We start from the raw sequence: 26,889 nt of genomic DNA, 5'->3' as shown, positions 1-26,889 counted from the left end.
TGCGCAAGCTGCCTATTAGCCACTTATCGACTGTTGAGTGAAATGTCACCCTATTTCGGCTGACATTTCGAAAACGCCGTATTTCAGAAAACGGTTTAATAACGCCCTATTTCATAATTTGTTTCAAAAACGCTCTAAAAAACACCCCAACGTAAACCCAAAACCTTCGGGGTGTCTTTATCGTTAATACAACAACAACATTCACACGTTTTCTGAGATAGGGCGTTTTCTAAACAGCAGCCGAGATAGGGTGATATTTCACTCAGTACTCATGTGATTAGAATATCACATGATATTGGATAAGCTGATAGCCTCTGCCAGGGGGTCAGAATATACCCGCGATGGGCATGCCTGTCGTAAGAGGCAACTATAATACCAAATTCAAGGAGTTGTTTAACACAACCTTTTCAGGTTGCCAGCGCCATATATAGCTTCTCCAAACCCAAGTGTCAACCTCACCTATCCGTGGCGAATCCTGTTTCATTAACAACCGAGGTTCTGGCGACCCCAAGCGTCTCATGGAACTTAGGGGTGGGGAGGGAGGGATGGCCTGAAGGTTTAATGTGGTCATATAAATCGCTCCCGAGATGGTCGGGCTAGTACCTTAATGGTGCTGTGTTACCGGAGCGTACCGAATATGTATCCGGCAGAGGACCATCATATCGATAACACTCCCCAAAGCCTCCGGGGAGTAACCTTATCGCTAAAACAACAACAACAACATAGCCTCTGTCATAGCTAAACACAGCATATCTGTTGTGTAGCATTCACTAATATGTATATAAAATTCTGTGTGTAAATATAAAATTACGTCACATGTATTATTATGGCAACTATGATTAATTATTATTGGCATTTCTTGTGAGATTTAAAAAAAGCGTTTATAAACTGCATATGTTATATGTATGTATTTTACATGGATTACTTATTAAATATTTGCATAATTTTTTGCGTTGTCCGAAATGTTTGTTTGCAAAAAAAGTTGCTTATTACATTATTTCGAGTAGCTTGTTAAGGATATGAGTTAAGTTGTTATGTATGTATGAATGTACCTATGTATGTGTTGTCTAGTAAATCCGCTTACAATTATTGCTTTTTGAAGAATGAGAGACACTTGTTAAATAATTCTACATTTGGAAAATTCAAAACTATAATATGGATGGTGTCAATTGAACCTTCTTAATAAAATATAAATTATGTTTGGTTTAATTGCATATGCCTGCTTTGGGGGCTGGTGGTCCGCAGTTCCTATTACAGCAACCTGAAAAAAAAAACAAATAATATATTACTGAAGCAGATAATTATTAGACATTTAGGAAAAGTTGCTGAGAATGTTTAATTATAGCAGTAGGGGGTAAAATGTAACCAGAAGAACTGTTTTGATTTAATGTTGTTGTTTTAGCGATAAGAACACTCCCCGAAGGCTTTGGGGAGTGTTATCGATGTTGATGGTCCTTTGCCGGGTGCAGATCCGGTACGTTCCGCTAACAAAGCACCATTAAGGTATTAGCCCGACCATCTCGGGAACGATTTGCTATGACAACATGAAACCTTCTAGGCCATCCCGCCCTCCCATCCCCAAGATCCATAAGGAACTTGGGGTCGGCAGAGCTTCGACTGTTAAAGAAACAAGATTCTCCACGGAAAGGTGAGGTTGACAATTGGGTTGAAGAAGCTACATATATATTGCGCTGGTGATCCCTTGAAAGGATTGCGCTACACACTTAGTTGCCTTTGACGACAGGCATACCTGCCGCGGTTTTGATTTAATCACACTATTCAGTTCAATTTGGAATTATTAAAGAAAATTGGACTCCAGAGACCAAGAACTCAACAATGCAACCACAAAAAGACGCTTCCTCCAGGTTCACGCTCAGGTTAAATGCATCATGAGGGGTGTGCACATGCTACCATGACTTCATGAAGTAAGCAAAACGCTTTTTCAAAAACTTAAAATCCAGAGCGTTACAAAAGCGCCAGTGCCAAGAGCTTGAGTTACTAGCAAACAGTAAGTGCTAGAGAAAGACAAAGAGATAGAAAAGTCGTCGTGTATTGCATACCTTGCTGCTTCATTAATAATAAAAAATAATTTTATGTCTTGCAGCTTTCCTGAAGTATGCACTGCATTACTGTTATTTCTTACAAATCCTGTGACTGCAGCTAGTGCTGAACGATTAGTTTTATACCCACTGTACTAGTACACAAGGTATTATGACTTTGATTGGATAACGGTTGGTACAGATATAAAGGAATCGAGATAGATATAGACTTACATATATCAAAATCATCAGTATCGAAAAAAAATTTTATGTCCGTCCGTCCGTCCGTTAACACGATAACTTGAGTTAAATAAATAAAATTAAACGTTGAGATATCTTCACCAAATTTGGTACACGAGCTTGAAAAAAATATTAAATTTTAAAATAAAAACTTATTTTTTACTAGCACACCCGGCAGACGTTGTTCTGCTCTAAACTTGGCCTATCTGCATACTTTTTAAAAAGCTTTTTCCGTATAACTCTGTCCTCGCCCTCTTCAGTTTTTCCTAATCCTTTTATTCACTCCCCTCTCCGTCTTTTTCGCTTCATATATCTCCATCTTCGTCTCATTCTATCTATCTACTCTCAGTCTATCTCTTTTGTTCCAGTCCCAGTCCCACTCCGAGTCTCAGTCCCAGTCCCACTCCGAGCCTCAGTCCCAGTCCTAGTCCTAATTCCAGTCCGTCTCAGGTCTACTTCTCGGAAAAAATGATCGTTAATACTAATATAGGCAGATTTATATACCAAATTTCAGGCAAATCGAATAGGACATATCGCTCATTTGCTGCAACGTCGTCATAACTCAAAAAATACAATTTTCCAGGAGAGCCATTCAAAGATTTTAACTGCCATATGTTGCGCATATAAAAGCATATTTTCATTTTTATACCACGTGCTAAATTTTTAACTGATCACGAAGATTTTTTTATACAACATAGATCATGATATTGGGTACGTTTATGTGTTATTAACTCAAAAGTCATGTTTTTTGAGATATGACGATGTTGCAGCAAATGAGCGATATGTAAATAGGTATGTGGGTATAATTAATTCATGTCTCTATTTCAGCTTCACATGCATATTTATCAGTTTTGCCAGGTTGATGCGGCTAAATCGAATATAACAATGAAAATTACTTTAGAGCTCTCAGCAACAGCTTTCATTTCATATCCATATTACCCACACATTCTAGGGGTATCCGGGTCCACGTTTTGGCCTATATCTCTTCAAACACCGGCGACCAACTAACACACATTTTAGCCTTTCTTTATATATAGATATATAGATTTTTATTTTTCACACTTCACTATAATATTAAAACGAAATGCAGTAATTCGTTGCTTTTGAAATTCGGCTTAAAAATTGCACATGGAACAACTAAAGGCTCTCTGGAATTAAAAAAAAATGTCTAGGTATTTCTATAATAATAAATAAATAAATAAATAAATAAATTGCGGGCCCCGTCAGAAACCCGGGGTCCAGGGGTAATCTTTAAGTTTCTTTCAAAATCATTTAAAAAAAAATATAATAACAATAATAATATCGGATATCTTGGCTATATCTCTGTTATTTACATTAAAAAAAAAAAATAAACCTTTTAAACGGTTAAGCCAATTATGAATGAAGGAACAGTAATTCAAACTTATATAATTTCAAACATTATTAACTCAAACAACATTGTTAGCAAATAAAACAATAACCAAAATTAATCATTTAAAGGTTTGAAAATTAATTCATTAAATAATTCATTAACCATCATCATCATCTTCCTCAACTGCTATTGGCGCATAGGGCCTCGACCACCGACTTAAATCTTATTCCGTTAGGTGCAGTTCTTGTGATGTCATTCCACGTATATCCTGCGTCTTCGAGTTCTTTACCGACCGTTCTGCGCCAAGTTTTCGCAGGTGCACCAGGTCGTCGGCTTCCTTGTGGATTCCATCGCAATGCTTGTCTGGCTATATTTACTGGAGGTCTTCTGAGAGTGTGACCAATCCACGACCATTTACGCTTGGTTATTTCTGTGGCAGCCTTTGGTTGATTTGTTCTAGACCATAAGTCGTAATTTGAAATTCTTTCCGGCCATCGAATTTTCAGGATTCGGCGCAGACATTTATTAATAAAAACTTGTAGACATTTCTGAATTAAAGTTGAGCTTTTCCACGTCTCGCAAGCATAAAACAGTACTGATTTAACATGCGAATTAAACAGTCGAAGCTTCGTTTTTAAAGATATTTGACGGGACCTCCACACGTTTGCCAGTTGCCCAAAAGCCATTCTTGCTTTGTTTATGCGAGACTGAACGTCCTCATCTGCACCGCTCTTATTTGAGACAATACTACCAAGATAAACAACGGACTCTACACCTTCGATATCATTTTCGTCAACCGTAAGCATCAATGGCCTTGATGAAATACTATAGCCGCATGTTATGACTTTGGTTTTCGCTGTATTGATGCTTAATCCGGCCTCCTTTGCATGTGTGTTGACAGCTTCTAAATTGTGTTGAAGGTCAGTACTTCTGTGACTTAGCAGACAGACATCGGCTGCATATTCTAAATCCCCTAGCTGAGTGAAAGGCGTCCACTGTACACCGTGTCCACCATTGTCTGCATTCCTCATAATCTCGTCTAATGCCAAGATAAACAAGAGCGGCGAGAGTATGCATCCCTGTCGCACCCCGCTTTTAATTTCGAAGGGTTCTGAGAGGCACCCATCGTGACTGACCCGGCACTTAAATTCAGCATACATTGCCTTTATAATGTTAATTATTTTATTCGGCATCCCTTGTTTTCGTAGTATTTCCCAAATATATTTTCTGTCGAGACTATCAAAAGCCTTTTTAAAGTCGATAAAAAGTAAATAAGCTGATGTTCTGTATTCACAGCATTGTTCAACAATTTAACAATTTAATAACATCTCCAATTAAAATTTACCGAAGATTGCTTTTATGAATTTTTTTTCCATCAATTAAAACTGTTGTACCAAGATCCCTTTCAACAAGATTCTCAAGAAAAATTGTATCAAACTTATTCCCAAGTCGCTTGTTTCTTTCAACAAAAACAATATCTCCAGGTGAATTACAATTAACCCTTTTTAAGTTTATTTCCTGAACCTTTAACAACCGTTCTCGAACCTTACTCAGTTTTTCATCTAAGCTGTTGTGTTAAATTGGTTTAGCATTTACTGTAGAATGAATACTATTGTTGTATTTATTAGTCGCAAGCAATATGATATCAACAGTATCAGTCAATTTTTGTTGTTTCTTGACACATCGCAATATTTCCATTAGTGTTGAATGAAATCTCTCAACATGACCGTTGGATTCACTATGCAAAGTAGGAATAAAAAATTGATCCACTGAAAAATTATCTCTCGATAAATTTTTAATTAGTTGGAGAAAACTTCTCTACAAATGCGCGCTACCGCTTCATTTTCATTTAATCCTTCATTTTTGAGTTAGGATTTTTCGGCAAAATTTTTAATATTTTTAATGCCATAAAGCGTTCTAAGTGCCCAGACAATCGCTAACATTTCACGCTCATTCGTTGTTTAATTTTGTTCCGCAGACGAAAGTCTTCGAGATATCATTGTTATAGGTCGATTATTTTGTGACAAAATCGCTCCCAGAGCGGTCGATGATGCATCAGTTGTCAGCTCAAATAGTTTGCTGAAATCTGGATACTGTAGAAGAACGTCCTCGGATGCCATTATTTTTTTTAATTTTTCAAAGGCAGACGTAGCTTCAAAATCCAATTTCAATTTAATATTCTTGGATCTTTTTGCATCAACATGTCCATTTTCTCCCCTCAAATATTTCGTGAATGACTTAACAATTTCAGCATAGTCTCTAACAAATCTCCTATAATAACCCGCTTAGCCGAGAAAAGAACGCAAACCACGTAATGTTTCTGGAACTTTATAATTTATAATATCGCGCACTTTATCTGGACAGGTCTGAATACCATGTTGTAAAACTAAAAAACCTAAGAACTTTAGTAATAAAACCTTCTACGTCGGTTGCTCTGTATCAATTGGTTATTTATTCGGTGTGTATTCAATCTTTTCATATTTTGTTGCTCACAATAGCATATTATATTACGAAACGTAATAGAATATGCTAATCGTAATTTATAATACATTACTACAGCTCGGCCAACCTGACCAAAAGTGACCGCCCTCGGTCAAATTATATTAAATGTTTTAATATACTATAACTTATGTGATAAAAGAAGTTTAAGTGTTTTTAATTACAAAATCTTATATGATAAAAGAAGAGTTAAGTGCTGCTTTGATGTTCAGAACTGGTCTTCCACAGCCTAATGTTACAAGCTTCCACGACCCCGTTGTAAGGTATCTGGGTAATCTGACAGTTCTCGATGTCTCGGATAACGTACCGGTCGTTCGGTAGAATTTTATATATCGTATAAGGGCCTTTAAACTTAGGCGCAAGCTTTTTGTTCGTACCTATCGTATTGTCTACGTTCTTAATTCCCACAAAATCACCTATTTTAAATTTATTAACTTTTTTATTCTCAGCTCGCTTTGCAGGGCTGCAATGAATCCGCGAGATTTAGAAAAATACTCTCTAGGAACCCCGCTCCTCTGGGGTATCTGAGAGATGATGGTGGGGACTGGTCGATGAGTAGCGAGGAGTCCCTAAGGCTTTTACTGGACAATCATTTTCCCGATGTCCCAGTTGCGCAGGGATCTTCGCCTGCATGGTCGGCGGTCGTTGGCCATGCAGAAGTGCTGCCATTCCAATACGGGAAAGTCAGATAACCTGGGCTATAGGGTCGTTCAAGCCCTATAAGTCTCCGGGCCCGGATGGAATCATTCCTGCGCAGCTTCAAAGGTCTTTGGGGATTTCCTGCCGCTGGTTGGCCATCATATATACTAACTGCCTCAGGCTTAACTATATCCCGAAGTCTTGGCACACGGTTAGGGTTATTTTCATTCCGAAGGCCGGCAGAAGCTCTCATGTATCACCTAAGGATTTCAGGCCAATCAGTCTCTCGTCGTTTCTTCTTAAGACGTTTGAGCGGTTGATTGACCTGTACCTACGGGAAAGGATACCTCGGGGGTTACTGTCGGCTTCACAACATGCGTACTGCAAGGGCAGATCGACGGAAACGGCTCTCCATTCGATTGTAAAGCAAATAGAGGGGTCCCTAGAACACAAAGAGTATGCTCTGGGTGCCTTTCTAGACATCGAGGGAGCTTTTAACAATGTCTTACCGGGGTCAATCGAAAGAGCTCTGGTGGGTTTAGGAGTCGAGGCGGCTCTGGTTGAATTTATTAGCAAACTTCTATGCGGCAGAATTGTCGCAGCGGAGTGGGGAGGGGCCATAATTAAGAGGAAGGTGTGCAGGGGCACGCCACAGGGGGGTGTCCTATCTCCTCTCCTCTGGGTTGTGGTAGTCAACGAGCTTCTTGTGGAGCTGGAAGCCAATGGTTGTCGGGTGGTTGCCTATGCAGATGACCTCGCTATCCTAGTCAGAGGCAAATTTCTGGGCGCCCTGCGCGATGTTCTTCAGGGCTACCTGGATACTGTGGCTAGGTGGGCTGAATCATGTGGATTGGCGGTCAACCCGGGAAAAACGGAATTGGTCCTTTTCACAAGAAGATATAAGGTGCCCGATTTCAGAACTCCCTCGATTGGAGGGGTACCGTTGGTACTTTCTGATAGGGTTAAATATTTGGGGATTGTTTTGGACAAGAAACTGTCCTGGAGACCCAATGTGGAAGATCGGGCCAGGAAGGCCGCCATTGCCTTGTACTGCTGCAGAGGAGCTATCGGAAAGAGATGGGGACTCTCGCCAAGAATAGTACACTGGCTTTATGAGATGGTGGTCAAACCGATTCTGCTATATGGGGTGCTGGTCTGGTGGAAAGCACTGGACACGGCGAGCACCTCCAAAATGTTAGTGTCAGTGCAACGGACGGCGCTGATCGGTATCAGTGGCGCTCTCAGAACAACGCCTACCTTGGCACTGAACGTCATGCTGAACATATACCCAGTAGATATTGCGGGAAAGGCGGCCGCGGCAAGGTCGTTGGTCAGGCTTCGTGATATGGGATATAGACTTTCTGACCGCGGACACTCTAGCCTTCTTACCAGTTTCGACTTCATCCCGGACAGAACGGACTACTGGGCCTCGAATCAGCTCAGCAAACGTTGGGCGGATACCACGTCTTGCAGGGTAGCAAGATCTTTCTGGCCGAAAGTGGATGGCAGGTCTGCTGAAATAATTGGGTTCACTAAGGCTCACCTATCAATGGTCATTGGGGTTTTGACAGGGCACTGTCCCATGGGTATCCATGCGGTACGTCTCAATATACTGGAAACTCCATCCTGCTGCAGCTGTATGGAGGATGATGAGGTGGAATCACCAAATCACTTTATGCTTGATTGTCCAGCTTTTGCCAGAATTAGGCGAAAGTACTTCGGTCGCGACTCACTTGGATCTCCCGAGGATATATCCAAAGTTGAGATCGGTATCATTCGGAGCTTTATCGTTGCTACCCAACGATTCTCTAAGTAGCTGGATCTAGGTCACCGTTATTTTTGGTGTATGTGGTATCACAACGGACCTTCGTGTTGTCCAAGTGAGCTATCCTTATCAGGGCAGCTACCACCTAACCTATCCTATCCTATCGCTTTGCTTTAGGTTTTAATTTTGTAACGTTTCTATATTTTGCTCTGCAATATCGCGTAACTTTTCCATATCTCCCCTCCCCCTTTGTGGAAAGCAATCTTCCAGATATTCAGTCAGTTTGTCGACTAAAGGACCTCGCTGATTCACTCCAAATAGTGCTTTGCTGGGGGTCATACCTATGGCCCTGTTAACTGTGTTATTAAGAGCAAATTAAATTTTCGTTATATGTTTAACCCAGTCAGCATGTTGTAGAGATTCACTAAATTTTGCTAGCATACCTACTAGTGTGCGGTTGACCCTCTCGACCTGCCCATTTGCCTGAGGTGAGTGTTTTTTTATGTGCTGTATATTTTTACTTTCCATTAACACAGAAAAATCTTTAGATGTGAAGCAACTACCCCTATCTGTAATACATCTAACCGGGGGCTATAATATTCAAAGTACTTGTTTAGTGATGCGTTAACTTCCTTTGTACTTGTTGTAAGGACTGGGTACAACTTCACATACTTTGTGAAACTATCTATTATAACTAAAATATGCTTTCGTTTGGACTGTAAGGATGGTAAAGGTCCTAGGTGGTTGTTGTTGTTGTTGTAGAGTGCTTCGCCCCACCTAACAACCGCGACCGATCACAAATTGTCATCAATATCCTCTAACGGGAGTCCAAGGAAACTTGCTGTTTCAACAGGGGTGGACCATAATGAAAGGGATGTTAGAGGCGTTGGTTCCACATTACAATTAAAAAGATGGTTGGTGTCATGGGGACACATTGCAAGCGGGGCATACATTTTGTATGTCGGGGTTGATTCTGGATAGGTAAGAGTTTAACCTGTTACAGTATCCAGAATGAAGTTGAGCAAGAGTGACACGCGTTTCCCTGGGGAGTATGCGTTACTCTTCCACAAGTTTTGGGTACTTTTCTTTGAGTACTGGATTCACCGGGCAATTCCCGACATAAAGGTCCGACGCCTGTTTGTGGAGTTCACCAAGGACCTGCTTGTGTTGTTGTTGTTGTTGTTGTAGCAATGCTCGCCCCACCTAATAGCCGCGACCGATCACAAATTGTCATCAATATCCTCTAACAGGAGTCCAAGGGGTGGACCATAAGGAAAGGGGTGTTAGAGGCGTTGGTTCCACATTACAATTAAAGAGATGGTTGGTGTCATGTGGGGCCACATCGCAAGCGGGGCATACACTTTGTATGTCGGGGTTGATTCTGGATAGGTAAGAGTTTAACCTGTTACAGTATCCAGAACGAAGTTGAGCAAGAGTGACACGCGTTTCCCTGGGGAGTATGCGTTACTCTTCCGCGAGTTCTGGATATTTTTCTTCAAGTACTGGATTCACCGGGCAATTCCCGACATAAAGGTCCGACGCCTGTCTATGGAGTTCACCAAGGACCTGCTTGTGTTTTTTCGCTTCATACGGCTGGGTTCTCAGGTGCCGTATTTCCTCAAAATGCTTACGGAGATGACTCCTTAGGCCCCTAGGCGGTGCTGGTTCGTCAATCAGATGTCTGTTGGGATGCCCAGGTTTCTGGGTATTCAACAAAAACTGTTTGGTCAGCATCTCATTTCTCTCCCTGATGGGGAGTATTCTCGCCTCATTATGCAGATGGTGTTCTGGGGACATAAGAAGACAGCCCGTGGCGATTCTGGGAGCAGTATTTTGGCAGGTCTGTAGTTTATTCCAGTGGGTAGTTTTTAGGCTTGGCGACCATATGGGTGACGCGTAGCACGTAATCGGCTGGCTAATTGCTTTGTATGTGGTCATGAGCGTTTCTTTATCTTTTCCCCAGGTACTGCCAGCAAGGGATTTGAGGATTTGTTACGGCTCTGAATTCTCGGAACAATTGCGGTTGCGTGCGTACCAAAATGTAGATCCTGATCAAACGTCACACCCAAGATTTTGGGGTGTAGGACAGTCGGTAGCGTAGTGCCATCGACGTGGATGTTCAATATGGTCGACATTTGGGGCGTCCATGTTGTAAATAAGGTCGCGGAAGATTTAGTCGGTGACAATGCCAGGTTTCGCGAGGCGAAAAAACTGGAGAGATCAGGGAGATAGCCGTTTATTTTATTGCATAGCTCATCGATCTCTGGGCCTGGGCCTGTGGCCATTATTGTGCAGTCATCTGCGTAGGAAACGATTGTGACTCCTTCCGGTGGTGAAGGTAGCTTGGATATGTAGAAATTAAACAAAAGTGGGGATAGGACACCACCCTGTGGCACCCCTTGTTTAATTCTTCTTGGTTTTGATGTTTCGTTTCTGAATTTCACCGATGCCTGCCGACCACCCAGATAATTTGCGGTCCACCTTTTAAGACATGGGGGAAGGGTAGACCCTTCCAGGTCTTGCAGTAACGAGCCATGGTTGACCGTATCAAAGTCTTTTAATAGGTCTAGCGCTACGAGTACTGTTCTATGGTGGGGGTATTGATTCAAACCGCAATTTATCTGAAAAGGACCTCGCTGATTCACTCCAAATAGTGCTTTGCTGGGGGTCATACCTATGGCCCTGTTAACTGTGTTATTAAGAGCAAATTAAACTTTCGTTATATGTTTAACCCAGTCAGCATGTTGTAGAGATTCACTAAATTTTGCTAGCATACCTACTAGTGTGCGGTTGACCCTCTCGACCTGCCCATTTGCCTGAGGTGAGTGTTTTTTTATGTGCTGTATATTTTTACTTTCCATTAACACAGAAAAATCTTTAGATGTGAAGCAACTACCCCTATCTGTAATACATCTAACCGGGGGCTATAATATTCAAAGTACTTGTTTAGTGATGCGTTAACTTCCTTTGTACTTGTTGTAAGGACTGGGTACAACTTCACATACTTTGTGAAACTATCTATTATAACTAAAATATGCTTTCGTTTGGACTGTAAGGATGGTAAAGGTCCTAGGTGGTTGTTGTTGTTGTTGTAGAGTGCTTCGCCCCACCTAACAACCGCGACCGATCACAAATTGTCATCAATATCCTCTAACGGGAGTCCAAGGAAACTTGCTGTTTCAACAGGGGTGGACCATAATGAAAGGGATGTTAGAGGCGTTGGTTCCACATTACAATTAAAAAGATGGTTGGTGTCATGGGGACACATTGCAAGCGGGGCATACATTTTGTATGTCGGGGTTGATTCTGGATAGGTAAGAGTTTAACCTGTTACAGTATCCAGAATGAAGTTGAGCAAGAGTGACACGCGTTTCCCTGGGGAGTATGCGTTACTCTTCCACAAGTTTTGGGTACTTTTCTTTGAGTACTGGATTCACCGGGCAATTCCCGACATAAAGGTCCGACGCCTGTTTGTGGAGTTCACCAAGGACCTGCTTGTGTTGTTGTTGTTGTTGTTGTAGCAATGCTCGCCCCACCTAATAGCCGCGACCGATCACAAATTGTCATCAATATCCTCTAACAGGAGTCCAAGGGGTGGACCATAAGGAAAGGGGTGTTAGAGGCGTTGGTTCCACATTACAATTAAAGAGATGGTTGGTGTCATGTGGGGCCACATCGCAAGCGGGGCATACACTTTGTATGTCGGGGTTGATTCTGGATAGGTAAGAGTTTAACCTGTTACAGTATCCAGAACGAAGTTGAGCAAGAGTGACACGCGTTTCCCTGGGGAGTATGCGTTACTCTTCCGCGAGTTCTGGATATTTTTCTTCAAGTACTGGATTCACCGGGCAATTCCCGACATAAAGGTCCGACGCCTGTCTATGGAGTTCACCAAGGACCTGCTTGTGTTTTTTCGCTTCATACGGCTGGGTTCTCAGGTGCCGTATTTCCTCAAAATGCTTACGGAGATGACTCCTTAGGCCCCTAGGCGGTGCTGGTTCGTCAATCAGATGTCTGTTGGGATGCCCAGGTTTCTGGGTATTCAACAAAAACTGTTTGGTCAGCATCTCATTTCTCTCCCTGATGGGGAGTATTCTCGCCTCATTATGCAGATGGTGTTCTGGGGACATAAGAAGACAGCCCGTGGCGATTCTGGGAGCAGTATTTTGGCAGGTCTGTAGTTTATTCCAGTGGGTAGTTTTTAGGCTTGGCGACCATATGGGTGACGCGTAGCACGTAATCGGCTGGCTAATTGCTTTGTATGTGGTCATGAGCGTTTCTTTATCTTTTCCCCAGGTACTGCCAGCAAGGGATTTGAGGATTTGTTACGGCTCTGAATTCTCGGAACAATTGCGGTTGCGTGCGTACCAAAATGTAGATCCTGATCAAACGTCACACCCAAGATTTTGGGGTGTAGGACAGTCGGTAGCGTAGTGCCATCGACGTGGATGTTCAATATGGTCGACATTTGGGGCGTCCATGTTGTAAATAAGGTCGCGGAAGATTTAGTCGGTGACAATGCCAGGTTTCGCGAGGCGAAAAAACTGGAGAGATCAGGGAGATAGCCGTTTATTTTATTGCATAGCTCATCGATCTCTGGGCCTGGGCCTGTGGCCATTATTGTGCAGTCATCTGCGTAGGAAACGATTGTGACTCCTTCCGGTGGTGAAGGTAGCTTGGATATGTAGAAATTAAACAAAAGTGGGGATAGGACACCACCCTGTGGCACCCCTTGTTTAATTCTTCTTGGTTTTGATGTTTCGTTTCTGAATTTCACCGATGCCTGCCGACCACCCAGATAATTTGCGGTCCACCTTTTAAGACATGGGGGAAGGGTAGACCCTTCCAGGTCTTGCAGTAACGAGCCATGGTTGACCGTATCAAAGTCTTTTAATAGGTCTAGCGCTACGAGTACTGTTCTATGGTGGGGGTATTGATTCAAACCGCAATTTATCTGGGTGCCAATGACATTTAGCGCGGAGGTAGTGCTATGGAGTTTTTTGAAGCCATGCTGATGAGGGGCTAGCTGCAAATGTGCTTGGAAATAAGGGAGCAAAATGGCTTCAAGCGTCTTTGCCACTGGCGATAGGAGAGATATCGGACGATATGACTCACCTATGTTAGCTGGTTTCCCAGGCTTTAGTAGCGGGACCACCTTGGCCATTTTCCATTTCTCGGGTATGACAAAGGTGGAAAGAGACAGGTTGAAGACATGCGCTAAATATTTGAAACCCTCTTTCCCTAGGTTTTTAAGCATCGGCATGGCTATGCCATGTGGGCCCACTGCTTTGGATGGTTTAGCGCGATCAATGGCGTCCTCAACCTCTCTATCGGTGATGGTGATTGGTGACGCGCTGAATTTGTGTTTATGTGCGTGTCTATTGGCTCTCCGTCTATCTTTGTCAACCGTAGGATGCATTATATATTGTTGGCAGAAAGCGCTCGCGCATTTTTTCGCATCCGACAGCACCTTATCGCCAAAGGCGATGGAAACTTTGTCTTTGTGCTTAGTCGGATTCGATAGGGACTTTACGGTGGACCAAAGTTTACCTACACCGGTAGAGAGGTTACAACCTCTTAGGTGCTCTTCCCATTTCGCCCGCTTGTGTTCGTCCACAAGCAATCTGATGCGTTGATTTATATCCCTTATTTGGGGGTCGCCTGGATCAAGCTGTCTTATAAGGTCGCGTTCCCTCACTAAGCTCGCGGCCTCCGCCGGGAAGTGGGGCCGGATTTCGGGAATTCTCCCGGCGGGAATGAAATGTGCCGAGGCGGATTCAATGACCTTACGGAAGGCACGCTCCCCTTGGCGGGCATCAGTCGGGATAGGGAGGGCAGCAAAGCTGCTGTCTGTTGCAGATTTATATTCTTCCCACTTTCCTTTTTTGAAGTTTATGAAAGTGCGTTTTTCGGTGACGATGAAGTCGGCGGTACGCTCGAACGAAATAAGTATGGGCAGGTGGTCGGATGCCAATGTTACCATCGGCTGCCAGCTGACGCAGTTTACGAGTTCTGCGCTCACGATTGAGATATCTGGCGAGCTATGACAGCTTCCTACCCTACGTGTGGGGGCGTCTCGGTTTATTGTGCAGAACGTCGTTTCTTCTATTCGATCCGCCAACATCTCACCCCTACTGTCCGCCCGCAAGTTTGAATGCCATAGGTCGTGATGGGCACTGAAATCGCCTAAGATAATGCGATTGTTGCCAGTGAGTAAGGCCTCGATATTAGGGCGGTATCCACTGGGGCAACAGGTGACAGGAGGGTTGTAGATGTTGATGATTTCTAGATTTGCATCGCCTGACCGAACAGATAGGCCTTGACGTTCTAAGACATTGTCCCTGCGGTCGATGCCAGGATCAAATATATAATATTGCACAGAGTGGTGTATAATAAACGCGAGGCCGCCTCCATTTCCGCTCTCGCGGTCTTTTCTGTGGACATTATACCCAGAGCAGGTCTGCAATGCAGATCTTGCTGAGTTTAGTCTCTTGAATCGCAGCAATGCGGATGTTGTGCCGCTTCATGAAATCGACTATCTCCGTAATCTTCCCAGTGAGTCCATTACAGTTTAACTGCAGAATTCTGAAGTGCATGAGGGGTGACGCCGCCACTCTAGGGGTAAGTGACGGGTGACTACGCCTAGGTTGTGGAAGGCCAGGACACAATTGCTGTTGTGGCCTTGGGACTGGGCGCCCTTGGGCAAGCATTGGGGTACCCGGATGATTTGGGTTTGCGACCTGGCAACATGGCGCGATGAAACCCGTCGAGGGGTTGCCGTCGCGGAGACCAGAACATCTAGGAAAGTGGCACCACCCAAGGCAGGAGCTGCATTGAGCGGATGTCGCAAACATATATATTCTGTGCTGGCAGACGGTGCAAACGGAGGTAGGGACTAAGAGTCTGTTTCCCTGACCTGCACGATTGCTGCCAGAAAAGAGGGGGGGAGAAGAAGACGGGGGCAGGGGCTGATGCTCAGCATTGCTACCAGCTCTACTACGAAGGTAGTAGTTATGAGTGGTATCAGCTGTTAGATTTGTTGGCGCCGTGGGGCGCGAGCAGCAACGGGTACTTGTTGTGGCTTGCTGAGCAGCGAGGCTGCTGGAAGGTAGTGGGGGGGGGGGGGGGTTGCTTAGGCGTAGACTACGGGACGCCCTTGGGCGTGAGCAGCAAGGAGCCACAAACGATTTATAAAAGTTACGTGGACGTCGGGTTTTGGGATCAAGCCCAGAACAACCTGTCCGATGCAACTATCCCTTGCACGAGACACACTGAACAGAGTATGACCGTCCTAAAAAGATTCTTTTCTGGCAAATGCAGCAAAACCATTTCTCAGGACCGGGGTCAGGAGACGGACCCGGATTGGGTTCGATACCTTCCCGGAGTAAGAGAATATGTAGCAGTCCTGCTGCAAGGAGCTGCTGGGAGGATGACAATTTGTGGGAGGGACGAAACAAATTAAATGGGGACCTGCTTGTGTATTTTCGCTTCATACGGCTGGGTTCTCAGGTGCCGTATTTCCTCAAAATGCTTACGGAGATGACTCCTTAAGCCCCTAGGCGGTGTTGGCTCATCAATTAGATATCTGTTTGGATGCCCATGTTTCTGGGTGTTCAACAGGAACTGTTTGGTTAGCATCTCATTTCTCTCCTTGATGGGGAGTATTCTCGCCTCATTATGTAGATGGTGTTCTGGGGACATAAGAAGACAGCCCGTGGCCATTCTGAGAGCAGTATTTTGGCAGGCCTGTAGCTTCTTCCAGTGGGTAATTTTTAGGCTTGGCGACCATATGGGTGATGCGTAGTACGTAAACGGCTGCCCAATTGCTTTGTATGTAGTAATGAGCCTTTCTTTATCTTTTCCCCAGGTACTGCCAGCAAGGGATTTGAGGATTTTATTACGGCTCTGGATTTTCGGAACAATTGCGGCCGCGTGCTCACCAAAATGTAGATCCTGATCAAACGTGTAGGTGTAGGACAGTCGGTAGCGTAGTGCCATCGACCAGAGCGGGACCACCATTTTTCGGGTATGACAAAGGTGGAAAGAGACAGGTTGAAGACATGTGCTAAGTATTTGAAACCCTCTTTCCCTAGGTTTTTAAGCATCGGCATGGCTATGCCGTGTGGGCCCACTGCTTTGGATGGTTTAGCGCGACCAATGGCGTCCTCAACCTCTCTATCGGTGATGGTGATTGGTGACGCGCTGAATTTGTGTTTATGTGCGTGTCTATTGGCTCTCCGTCTATCTTTGTCAACCGTAGGATGTATTACATATTGACAGCAGAAAGCGCTCGCGCATTTTTTCGAATCCCACAGCACTTTATCGCCGAAGGCGATGGAAACTTTGTCATTGTGCTTAGACGGATTCGATAGGGACTTTACGGTGGACCAAAGTTTACCCACACCGGCAGAGAGGTTACAACCTCTTAGGTGCTCCTCCCATTTCGCCCGCTTGTGTTCATCCACAAGCAATCTGATGCGTGGGTTTATATCCCTTATTTGGGGGTCGCCTGGGTCGAGCTGTCTTATAAGGTCACGTTCTTTCGCGAAGTTGTGTTGAGTGATTGAGTGTTTTTGCTGCGCTCTAATGTTTTCTTTAAATTTGTGCTTTTGTTAAGTGTCGCTTAACAATAAAAATTACAATCTAAATTTGTGATAGAGACATTGACTCTCTTAGTTTTTCTATGTTTATCATAGTTTATTAATTGCAAAATTATGCCTTGTTTTTGTGGCCATAGAGTGGATCGCGCCCAAACTTCGGTGCAATGTGAAAATTGCAGAGAAATTTACCATATGCGTTGTGTTGTTGGTAGCTTGTCTGCCGACCTAAACCATCTAAATAATGCTGACGATATTTACATATGTGGTTTGTGTGCTCCATCTCAACAAGACGAGTCTATTACTTCACATAACTCTTCTTTACAACAACAACAAGCTACTCTAGTGCAAATGCCTAATCCGCTATCAGCTAATGACAATTTTGCTTCACATAACTCTTCGTTACAACAACAACAAGCTACTCTAGTGCAAATGCCTAATCCGCTATCAGCTAATGACAATTTTGCTTCACATAACTCTTCGTTACAACAACAACAAGCTACTCTAGTGCAAATGCCTAATCCGCTAACTGCTAATGAAAATTTTACTGAGTTGAAAATTTTTAACTCTCAGTTGCTTTCTGCTATGAATGTTTTGCATAAAGATAATGAGGGCTTACGAGAAAAAAAACAGATTCTCTTCAAGCTGAGGTTCGTGACTTGCATTGTAAGCTCACTGAGAACAATTCTATTTTGTCTCATTTGCTCACGAAAGAAATTGTGCTGTGTAAACAGCAACTTGTCTACATCAAAGCAGTCAGCTTCTTCGTGCGTGTCAACAGTCGCTAGGGTGAATATCACCAAGTTTAACGTTTTTATATTGGAAATTAAGGGCGAAATTGCCAAAAATCTTTCTATCTGAACGATCGGTTGTATGGAATATATACTATATATAGCTCCGATCAAAGTGATTTTTTCAGAAAATCTTCTATGATATATTAAAATATATATCACCGAGTTTGACGTTTATACTTTCTAAATTGCGGCAGGAATGACCAAAATCGTCTTATCTGAACGATCGGTTGTATGGGAGATATATGTTATAGTGGTCCGATCCTACCGGATCCTCGTGCCAAATTTCATTGATATCTCAAAATTTGAGAGACTAGTTTGCGTTCAAACAGACAGACGGACGGACGGACAGACGGACATGGCTATATCAACTCAGTTCGTCGCCCTGATCAATTCGGTATACTTAATGGTGAGTCTATCTTCTATATTTCTCAACGTTACAAACATCGGACCAAAGTTAATATACCATTTCATGTTCATTAAAAGTACAATTAGATACGAAATTCCACACGGGCTAATGTACATATCTTAGTTGTTAATTATGCTGCGGTCATAAAAGTAGCTGCACTGTTTTATATCTACCTGTCTACTAAAAGATATTTTTTTATTACCGAATGGCATAGTATAATTCGGTAATAAAATTATGCTATTACATATTTCTAGAAATATGTTTATTTATGTACATGAAAATGTATTGAAATCATCATAACTATTATACTAAGTTGACGGTAGTAATAGCTCTAGAAGAAGAATAATAGAAGTCTCTTCCGAGTAGTTGCGTAAATTTTCTGTTTAATGTAATACAATCAACCTGAAGATATAAATCATACAGATTAAGTTGTTATATGGGTAAATCTTACATTTCATTCCCATTTTTCTTCAATCGGGAGAAGTTTTTTCTGAGCGTAGGTATGCAGAAAAAGTTGTGAAATCGCTCAAGCTCTCGGATATGCAATGAAGTCAAACTAGATCTGCTCCAAGCATTATGTAATGATGCAGTAGGAAGAATAAAAAATGGCTGACGAACATGGGACTGGAGATGGCTTACAATAAGGCAGAATTGGTTTTGGTGAGCTCAAAGCGGACTGTGGATGAGTTGGTTGGATTATCAAATAATTTCAAAGCCTTTCTTGAAATATTGGGGCGTAAACATTGACTGATAACTAACTTTGGAGGAGCACTTCAGGGCGGTGGGAGAGAAAGTAGAACACCAACGCAAATAATGCCTAACATCGGCGGTCCAGGCAAAGCTATCCGTCAGCTATTATCCAACGAAACTAGCTCGATAATATTATATTACGCCCCAGTATGGCACCGATCTTAAATGACCCACCAAAAAGATATACTAGCAACCTACAATATTACTGCTATAAGATAAGCGTGTGCTCATGGGACGGTGCCCGACGACGCGATCGTTGTTTTATCGCGAAAATTCCCAGTAGAAGTACTGTCAAGTGAAATATCCGATCTGTATGGCATTGAAATAGGCCAACTATCTGAAGATGCTTAGAAAAGCGCAAGGCCACGAACAATAGTTAGAACGATGTGAAGAATCGAGGAAAGGCCGCAGGACCTGCATGCTAGTTCGGAATATAGCGGAATGTTACGAGGTGAAGCAAGACGAACTAAACTACCACCTCATTACATACTCAGTTGAGAGCTAACGAGACGAAGGGAAAATCACCATGTAGGAAAATGAACCTAGGGTAACCCTGGAATGTGTTTGTATGACATGTGTATCAAATGGGAGGTATTAAAGAGTATTTAAAGAGGGAGTGGGCCATAGTTCTATAGGTGGACGCCATTTACGGATATCGCCATAAAGGTGGACCAGGGCTGACTCTAGAATTTTTTTGTACGATATGGGTATCAAATTAAAGGAATAAAGGGTTTTAAAAGGGAGTGGTGGTAGTTGTATATGTGAAGTCGTTTTCCATATATCGACCAAAATGTGGACCAGGGAGACCCAGAACATCATCTGTTAGATACCGCTAATTTATTTATATATGTAATAGCTGCCAAGATTTCAAGGGTGTTGTTATTTCGCCCTGCAGAACTTTTTCATTTTCTTCTACTTAATATGGTAGGTGTCACACCCATTTTACAAAGTTTTTTTCTAAAGTTATATTTTGCGTCAATAAACCAATCCAATTACCATGTTTCATCCCTTTTTTCGTATTTGGTATAGGATTATGGCATTTTTTCATTTTTCGTAATTTTCGATATCGAAAAAGTGGGCGTGGTCATAGTCGGATTTCCGCCATTTTTTATACCAATACAAAGTGAGTTCAGATAAGTACGTGAACTGAATTTAGTAAAGATATATAAATTTTTGCTCAAGTTATCGTGTTAACGGCCGAGCGGAAGGATAGACGGTCGACTGTGTATAAAAACTGGGCGTGGCTTCAACCGATTTCGCCTTTTTTCACAGAAAACAGTTATCGTCCTATAATGTAAGCCCCTACCAAATTTCACAAGGATTGGTAAATTTTTGTTCGACTTATGGCATTAAAAGTATCATAGACAAATGAAATGAAAAAGGGTGGAGCCACGCCCATTTTGAATTTTTCTTTTATTTTTGTATTTTGTTGCATCATATCATTACTGGAGTTGAATGTTGACATAATTTACTTATATACTGTAAAGATATTATATTTTTTGTTAAAATTTGACTTAAAAAAATTTTTTTTTTTAAGTGGGCGTGGTCGTTCTCCGATTTTGCAAATTTTTATTAAGCATACATATAGTAATAGTAGTAACGTTCCTGCCAAATTTCATTATATCTTCAACGACTGCCAAATTACAGCTTGCAAAACTTTTAAATTACCTTCTTTTAAAAGTGGGCGGCGCCACGCCCATTATCCAAAATTTTACTAATTTTCTATTCTTCGTCATAAGTTCAACTCACCTACCAAGTTTCATCGCTTTATCCATCTTTGGTAATGAATTATCGCACTTGTTCGGGTTTTCGAAATTTTCGATATCGAAAAAGTGGGCGTGGTTCTAGTCCGATATTGTTCATTTTAAATATCGATCTGAGATGAGTGCCCAGGAACCTACATACCAAATTTTATCAAGATACTTCAAAATTTACTCAAGTTATCGTGTTAACGGACGGACGGACGGACATGGCTCAATCAAATTTTATTTCGATACTGATGATTTTGATATATGGAAGTCTATATCTATCTGGATTCCTTTATACCTGTACAACCAACCGTTATCCAATCAAAGTTAATATACTCTGACTACGTAGAGATAAACAAATGTAATACAAAATACGAAATAATAAAATATAATATAATTATGTATGAAATTTCAGCTTTAAAAATAGGTTTAGATAATGAAAAGTCGATTTCTAAAGAATTTGAGCGAAGATTAAATTCTGTTAATGTCCGCGAAATGGGAGCATTAGAAGCATAGAGGGTCCGAAAAAACCCCGTATAAAATATTGCTGTTCATCCACCGTCGACACTGATGCCTAATAATGCTGATGTTGCTAATACTTCAACTGCGTCTGGCTCTGCTGACGGCGTTGCTAAAGCCGTCGAGAGACTATACAACCAGACTGATACTGCTTCCTATGCATATCCACCGTCGAATATTCTGCCTCATGATGCTGCTGCTGTTGCTACCCCTTCAAGTGTGGTGCCTATTGTTAATGCGGCTACTACGCAACTAACTTCGCCAATTCCGGTTACTGTTGACAAATCCGGTAACTCAAACGAATGGAAAACAGTGCGAAATAAAAGGAATCGAAGAAATAAAAATGTAAATAAAGATAAAAATGTACATAAAATTCAAAATGACAATGGTGATGCTGACGCTTGTACAATTTCAATGCCTGAAGGTGTTAATAGTAGTAATAATGCAATCACGGTGAATGACAACATTAGACCCATCGATCCATCCAATAACAATACTTCACCCCACGAGCCTATTGTTGATGCTGTCGAAATTGTTGATAAAGAAAATGTGCAGTTGACTGAGATGATGCGTAGGGGGCGCAGGAATAATAATAATAACAAACAGGTTCGCATTATTGGTACTAGTGTTTGCGCTGACCTTGATGTTGCCGATCGCTATAAATGGCTTCATATTTCCTCTTTTTCACCATCTGTGTCAGAGGTTAATATTATAGATTATGTGGCTAAGCAAACAAAGATAGAGGCGAAATTTCTATCATGTGCCAAACTGGTTAAAAAAGATGTTTCGCTGTCTACTCTGACTCGAGTGAGTTTCAAGTTGGGTGTTCCTGAGTCGCCGTATGAGAAGGTGTTATGCTGAGATCTTTGGCCGGTGAACGTCGTGGTAAAGCCTTTTCAGTTTTTTCGAAGGGTTCATCGGAAGCCGCTACGGAGGTAGTAAAGCGTGACTTCCCCCCTATTAAAAATATCAGTGGACTGAAAATTTATTATCAAAATCTGTCTGGCATGAGGACCAAAGCTGACCTGGTGTACAAGTTTAGCGCGCAGTTAGATTATGACATCTTCGTATTCGTGGAAACATGGCTTAATGAAACATTTTTTGATTCCGAGTTTTTTGACTCCAACCTTTTTAATGTATTTCGCAAGGATCGTGATGCAGAAAAAACTGGCCTCAATCGAGGCGGTGGTGTTTTAATTGCCGTCAAACGTGAACTTCGAGCTTCTTTAGTGCCAACTAAAAATTAATGATATTTTGCTGGACCAGATCTCCGTTTGCTTAACTGGCACCACCTCGCAAGGTTCTCTGTACGTTATGGCATCATATGTACCACCTTCGAGCGCACTTGAGTTATACAAGGCTCACACAGACAATATTGTTTCTTTAGCTTTAAGTGATTTAAGTGATAATCATCTCTGTGTGTTAGGTGATTTTAACCTATGTAATGTCAATTGGTCACTCAGTTTATCTAATAACGGCCTTACGCCTTCTAATCTTTCTGGAAATCATGAATTGTACCTCACTGATAATTTATTGAGCCTAAATTTATTTCAAATTAACAATAATGTTAATTCTCTAAACAGACTTTTAGATCTTGTATTTATTAGTGATAATATTAATTGTGAAGTAAGGGAGTGCATGAACCCTATTACGCCTAGTGACAGGCATCATTTGCCTCTGATTACTACAGTTAATTTTTATTGTTTTGCTTCGGAGAATTTTGAAAGCAGTGTTTCTTTCAATTTTAATTCATTTGATTTATCCGGTTTTAATGATTGCTTATTTAAAATAAACTGGGAGGAGCTACTTGAGGGACTTGATACCGCTAATAGCTTCCGCACTTTCAAAACTATTTTATACAACCACTGCTTGGATTGGATCCCGGTTAAAAGAAAACGATCCTATAAATTGCCATGGTATTCAAGGGACTTAAAGAAATTGAAGAATCTTAGGAACAAATACTTTAAAAAATTCAAAAACTCGAAGAATCATTTGTTTTTTACTAAATACAAGTTTTATCTTAGGAGTTACAACAATTTGGATAAGTATCTATACACCAATTACATTCGTAACATTGAGTCGAGCATTAAATCGAATCCGAAATCCTTCTGGAATTACATAAAGTCAAAAAAATGCTGCGCCAGTGTCCCAACAGGTGTTTTTCTCGATGACAATTCTGCGAATTCTCCAACTGAAACAGCCAATTTATTTGCGGTGTTTTTCAAATCGAATTTTGACCCAGAAGATAATAATAATCAAATATTTGAATTTCCGGAGAGTCAGGACTGTGCTGGTAACTTTGGATCGCTATGTCTCTCTTCTGAGGATATTAGTAAAGCCATTAATAAATTAAAATCCTCCTATCGGTCTGATGCTGATGGCTTGTGCCCTATAGTGCTAAAGTGCTGTCCAGCTTTAGTATATCCGTTAAGACTGATCTTCAATAAATCCTTGTCTTCTGGGACGTTCATTAATGATTGGAAAATAACTCCCATTACCCCAGTCTTTAAAAGTGGTAACAAGAACGATGTCCGCAACTACAGGCCCATATCCAAGCTGTCTACTATTTCCAAGATTTTTGAGCATGCCGTCAATGCAAAGCTAAGTTATGCTGTTAAATCTCTCATTTCTCCCTATCAACATGGATTTGTCGCTGGCAGGTCAACTGTTTCTAATCTTGCTGTCTTTAGTGAATATTGTATAGAGTCATTTTCTGCTGGGTTTCAAGTGGATTGCATCTACACAGATTTCTCTAAAGCTTTTGATAGAGTTTCTCATAGAGTTTTACTAGGAAAATTTGCTTCTCTTGGCTTTCATTCCTCGTTTCTGCTATGGATTGCCTCTTATTTATTTAACAGGCAATGTGTTGTTAATATTGATGTTTCCTCCAGGCCTTTTGTTGCCACTTCTGGTGTACCTCAGGGTAGTATATTGGGACCGTTATTTTTTATTCTTTTTATTAACGACATTAGTAGTTGCTTCTCGTTCGCCAAGTGTTTGCTTTACGCTGATGACCTGAAGCTATTCTCAGCAGTTAAGGGGCCAGATGATGCCTCAAGATTACAAAATGACATTAACAAACTTTACCACTGGTGCGAGGAATCTCATCTTTCCTTGAACCCCGCCAAATGTTTCCACATAACTTATGCGAAAACAACTAGTACACTACATACGATTTACAGAATTTCAAATTGTGAGCTTCAGTGTGTTAATGAGATTAAAGATCTTGGTATTATCTTTGATAGTAAGTTCTCGTTTAACAATCACGTAAACTATATAACTGCTAAATCATATTCTATGCTTGGTTTCGTTAGGCGTAATACTATAAAATTCTCAGATCCGTATACGATCAAGTTATTATTCACGGCCTTTGTTACGTCGCGTTTGGAATATGCAGTTTTTATTTGGAGGCCAAGCCAGCAGACAGCTGTAAATAGAATAAAGCGTATACAGAAGATCTTTCTTAAATATGCTCTTCGACCTTTAAACTTCTCTGAACCTATGCCTCCTTATTCTTCTCGTCTCTTGCTATTAAACCTTAAGACCTTGTTCGATCGTAGATCTATTATCTGCTTAAGTTTCGCTTATAACATTATTAATGGGTTTATTGACTGCCCGTACTTGCTGGAGCGGTTTCGATTTAATGTCCCTCAATGTTCTCTCCGAAATTTCTATCCCTTTTATGGTGATAATCTTAGAACTAATTATGCCTGTAATGCTCCTATTGCCCGTGCTATACGTGAGTTTAACTCACTGAGCGTTACGGTTTCATTGGATTTTTCACTACCAAGGTTTAAATTTTTAATTATTTTAAACTCTGCATTTTAAGTTCTCCGGTCCATATATGTATATAAGTTTCATACTTTTAGCTCTACATTTAATTTAAGAACTATTTAATATATTTAGTCTGTAAGGATTTATTCCATTGACTGCAAATAAATGAAATGAAATAAATTTGCGGCCTCCGTCGGGAAGTGGGCCGAATTTCGGGAATTCTCCCGGCGGGAATGAAACGTGCCGAGGTGGATTCAATGACCTTGCGGAAAGCACGCTCCCCTTGACGGGCATCAGTTGCGATAGGGAGGGCAGCAAAGAGGTTGTCTGTAAAAGATTTGTATTCGTCCCACTTTCCTTTTTTAAAGTTTTTGAAAGTGCGTTTTTCTGTAACGATGAAGTCGGCGGTACGCTCGAACGAAATAAGTATAGGCAGGTGGTCGGATGCCAATGTAACATCGACTGCCAGTTGGCGCAGTTTACGAGTTCTGCGCTCACGATTGAGATATCCGGTGAAATGTGACAGCTTCCTACCATAAGTGTGGGGGCGTCTGCCTTTATTGTGCAGAACTTCGTTTCTTCTATTTGATCCGCCAACATCTCACCCCTACTGTCCGCCCGCAAGTTTGAATGCCATAGATCGTGATGGGCATTAAAGTCGCCTAAGATAATGCGATTGTTGCCAGTGAGTAAGGCGCTAATATTAGGGCGGTGTCTACTGGGGCAACAGGTGGCAGGAGGGATGTAGATGTTGATGATTTCTAGGTTTGCATCGCCTGACCGGACAGATAGGCCTTGACGTTCTAAGACATTGTCCCTGCGGTGGATGCCAGGATCAAATATATGATATTGCACAGAGTGGTGTATGATAAACGCGAGGCCGCCTCCATTTCCACTCATGCGATATTTTCTGTGGACATTATACCCAGAACAGGTTTGCAGTGCCTATCTTGCTGTGAGTTTAGTTTCTTGAATCGCAGCAATGCGGATGTTGTGCCGCTTCATGAAATCGACTATCTCCGTGATCTTCTTAGTTAGTCCATTACAGTTTAACTGCAGAATTCTGAAGTGCATAGGGGGAGACGTCGCCACTCTGGGAGTAAGTGACGGGTGACTACGCCTGGGTTGAGGAAGGCCAGGAGGCAACTGCTGTTGTGGCCCTGGGACTGGGCGTCCTTGGGCAAGCATTGGGGTACCCGGTAGATTGGGGTTTGCGACCTGGCAACATGGCGCAATGAAACCCGTCGGGGGTTGCCGTCGGGGGGTTGCCGTCGCGGAGACCAGAACATCTAGGAAAGTGGCACCGCCCAAGGCAGGAGCTGCATTGGGCGGATGTCGCAAACATATATATTTTGTGCTGGCAAACGGTGCAAACGGGGTTAGGGACTAAGAGTCTGTTTCCCTGACCTACACGATCGCTGCCGGAAAAGAGGGGGGAGAAGACGGGGGCAGGGGCTGATGCTCAGCATTGCTACCGACTCTACTACGGATAGCAGCGGGTACTAGTTGTGGCTTGCTGAGCAGCTGGGCTGCTGGAAGGTAGTGGGGGGGGGGGGGGCGCTAAGGCGTAGACTACGGGACGCCCTTGGACGTGAACAGCAAGGAGCCACAAAAGATTTATAAAAGTTACGTGTACGTCGGGTTTTGGGATCAAGCCCAGAACAACCTGTCCGATGCAACCATCCCTTACACGAGACACACTGAAGATTCTTTTCCGGCAGATGCAGCAAAACCATTTCTCAGGACCGGGGTCAGGAGACGGACCCGG

At 42.2% G+C, this 26,889-nt stretch overlaps 1 protein-coding gene across 1 annotated transcript in view; it reads right to left on the bottom strand.

Annotated features, from left to right (window-relative positions):
* Nucleotides 1-881: 881 nt before the first annotated feature.
* The window catches only part of LOC137235232 (stabilizer of axonemal microtubules 1), a 47,530-nt gene continuing 21,522 nt past the window's right edge, over nt 882-26,889 (bottom strand). The window contains exon 4 of the mRNA XM_067758327.1: nt 882-1,261. Coding sequence (XP_067614428.1) covers nt 1,206-1,261 — 56 coding nt within the window. The 3' untranslated portion in view covers nt 882-1,205. The remainder of the gene's footprint in view (nt 1,262-26,889) is intronic.

The sequence above is a fragment of the Eurosta solidaginis genome, chromosome 1 (genome assembly GCF_040869045.1).
Source record: "Eurosta solidaginis isolate ZX-2024a chromosome 1, ASM4086904v1, whole genome shotgun sequence".
Taxonomy (NCBI): domain Eukaryota; kingdom Metazoa; phylum Arthropoda; class Insecta; order Diptera; family Tephritidae; genus Eurosta; species Eurosta solidaginis.
Note: the sequence above shows the minus strand (reverse complement) of the source record. Positions and strands in the feature narration are given on the sequence as shown.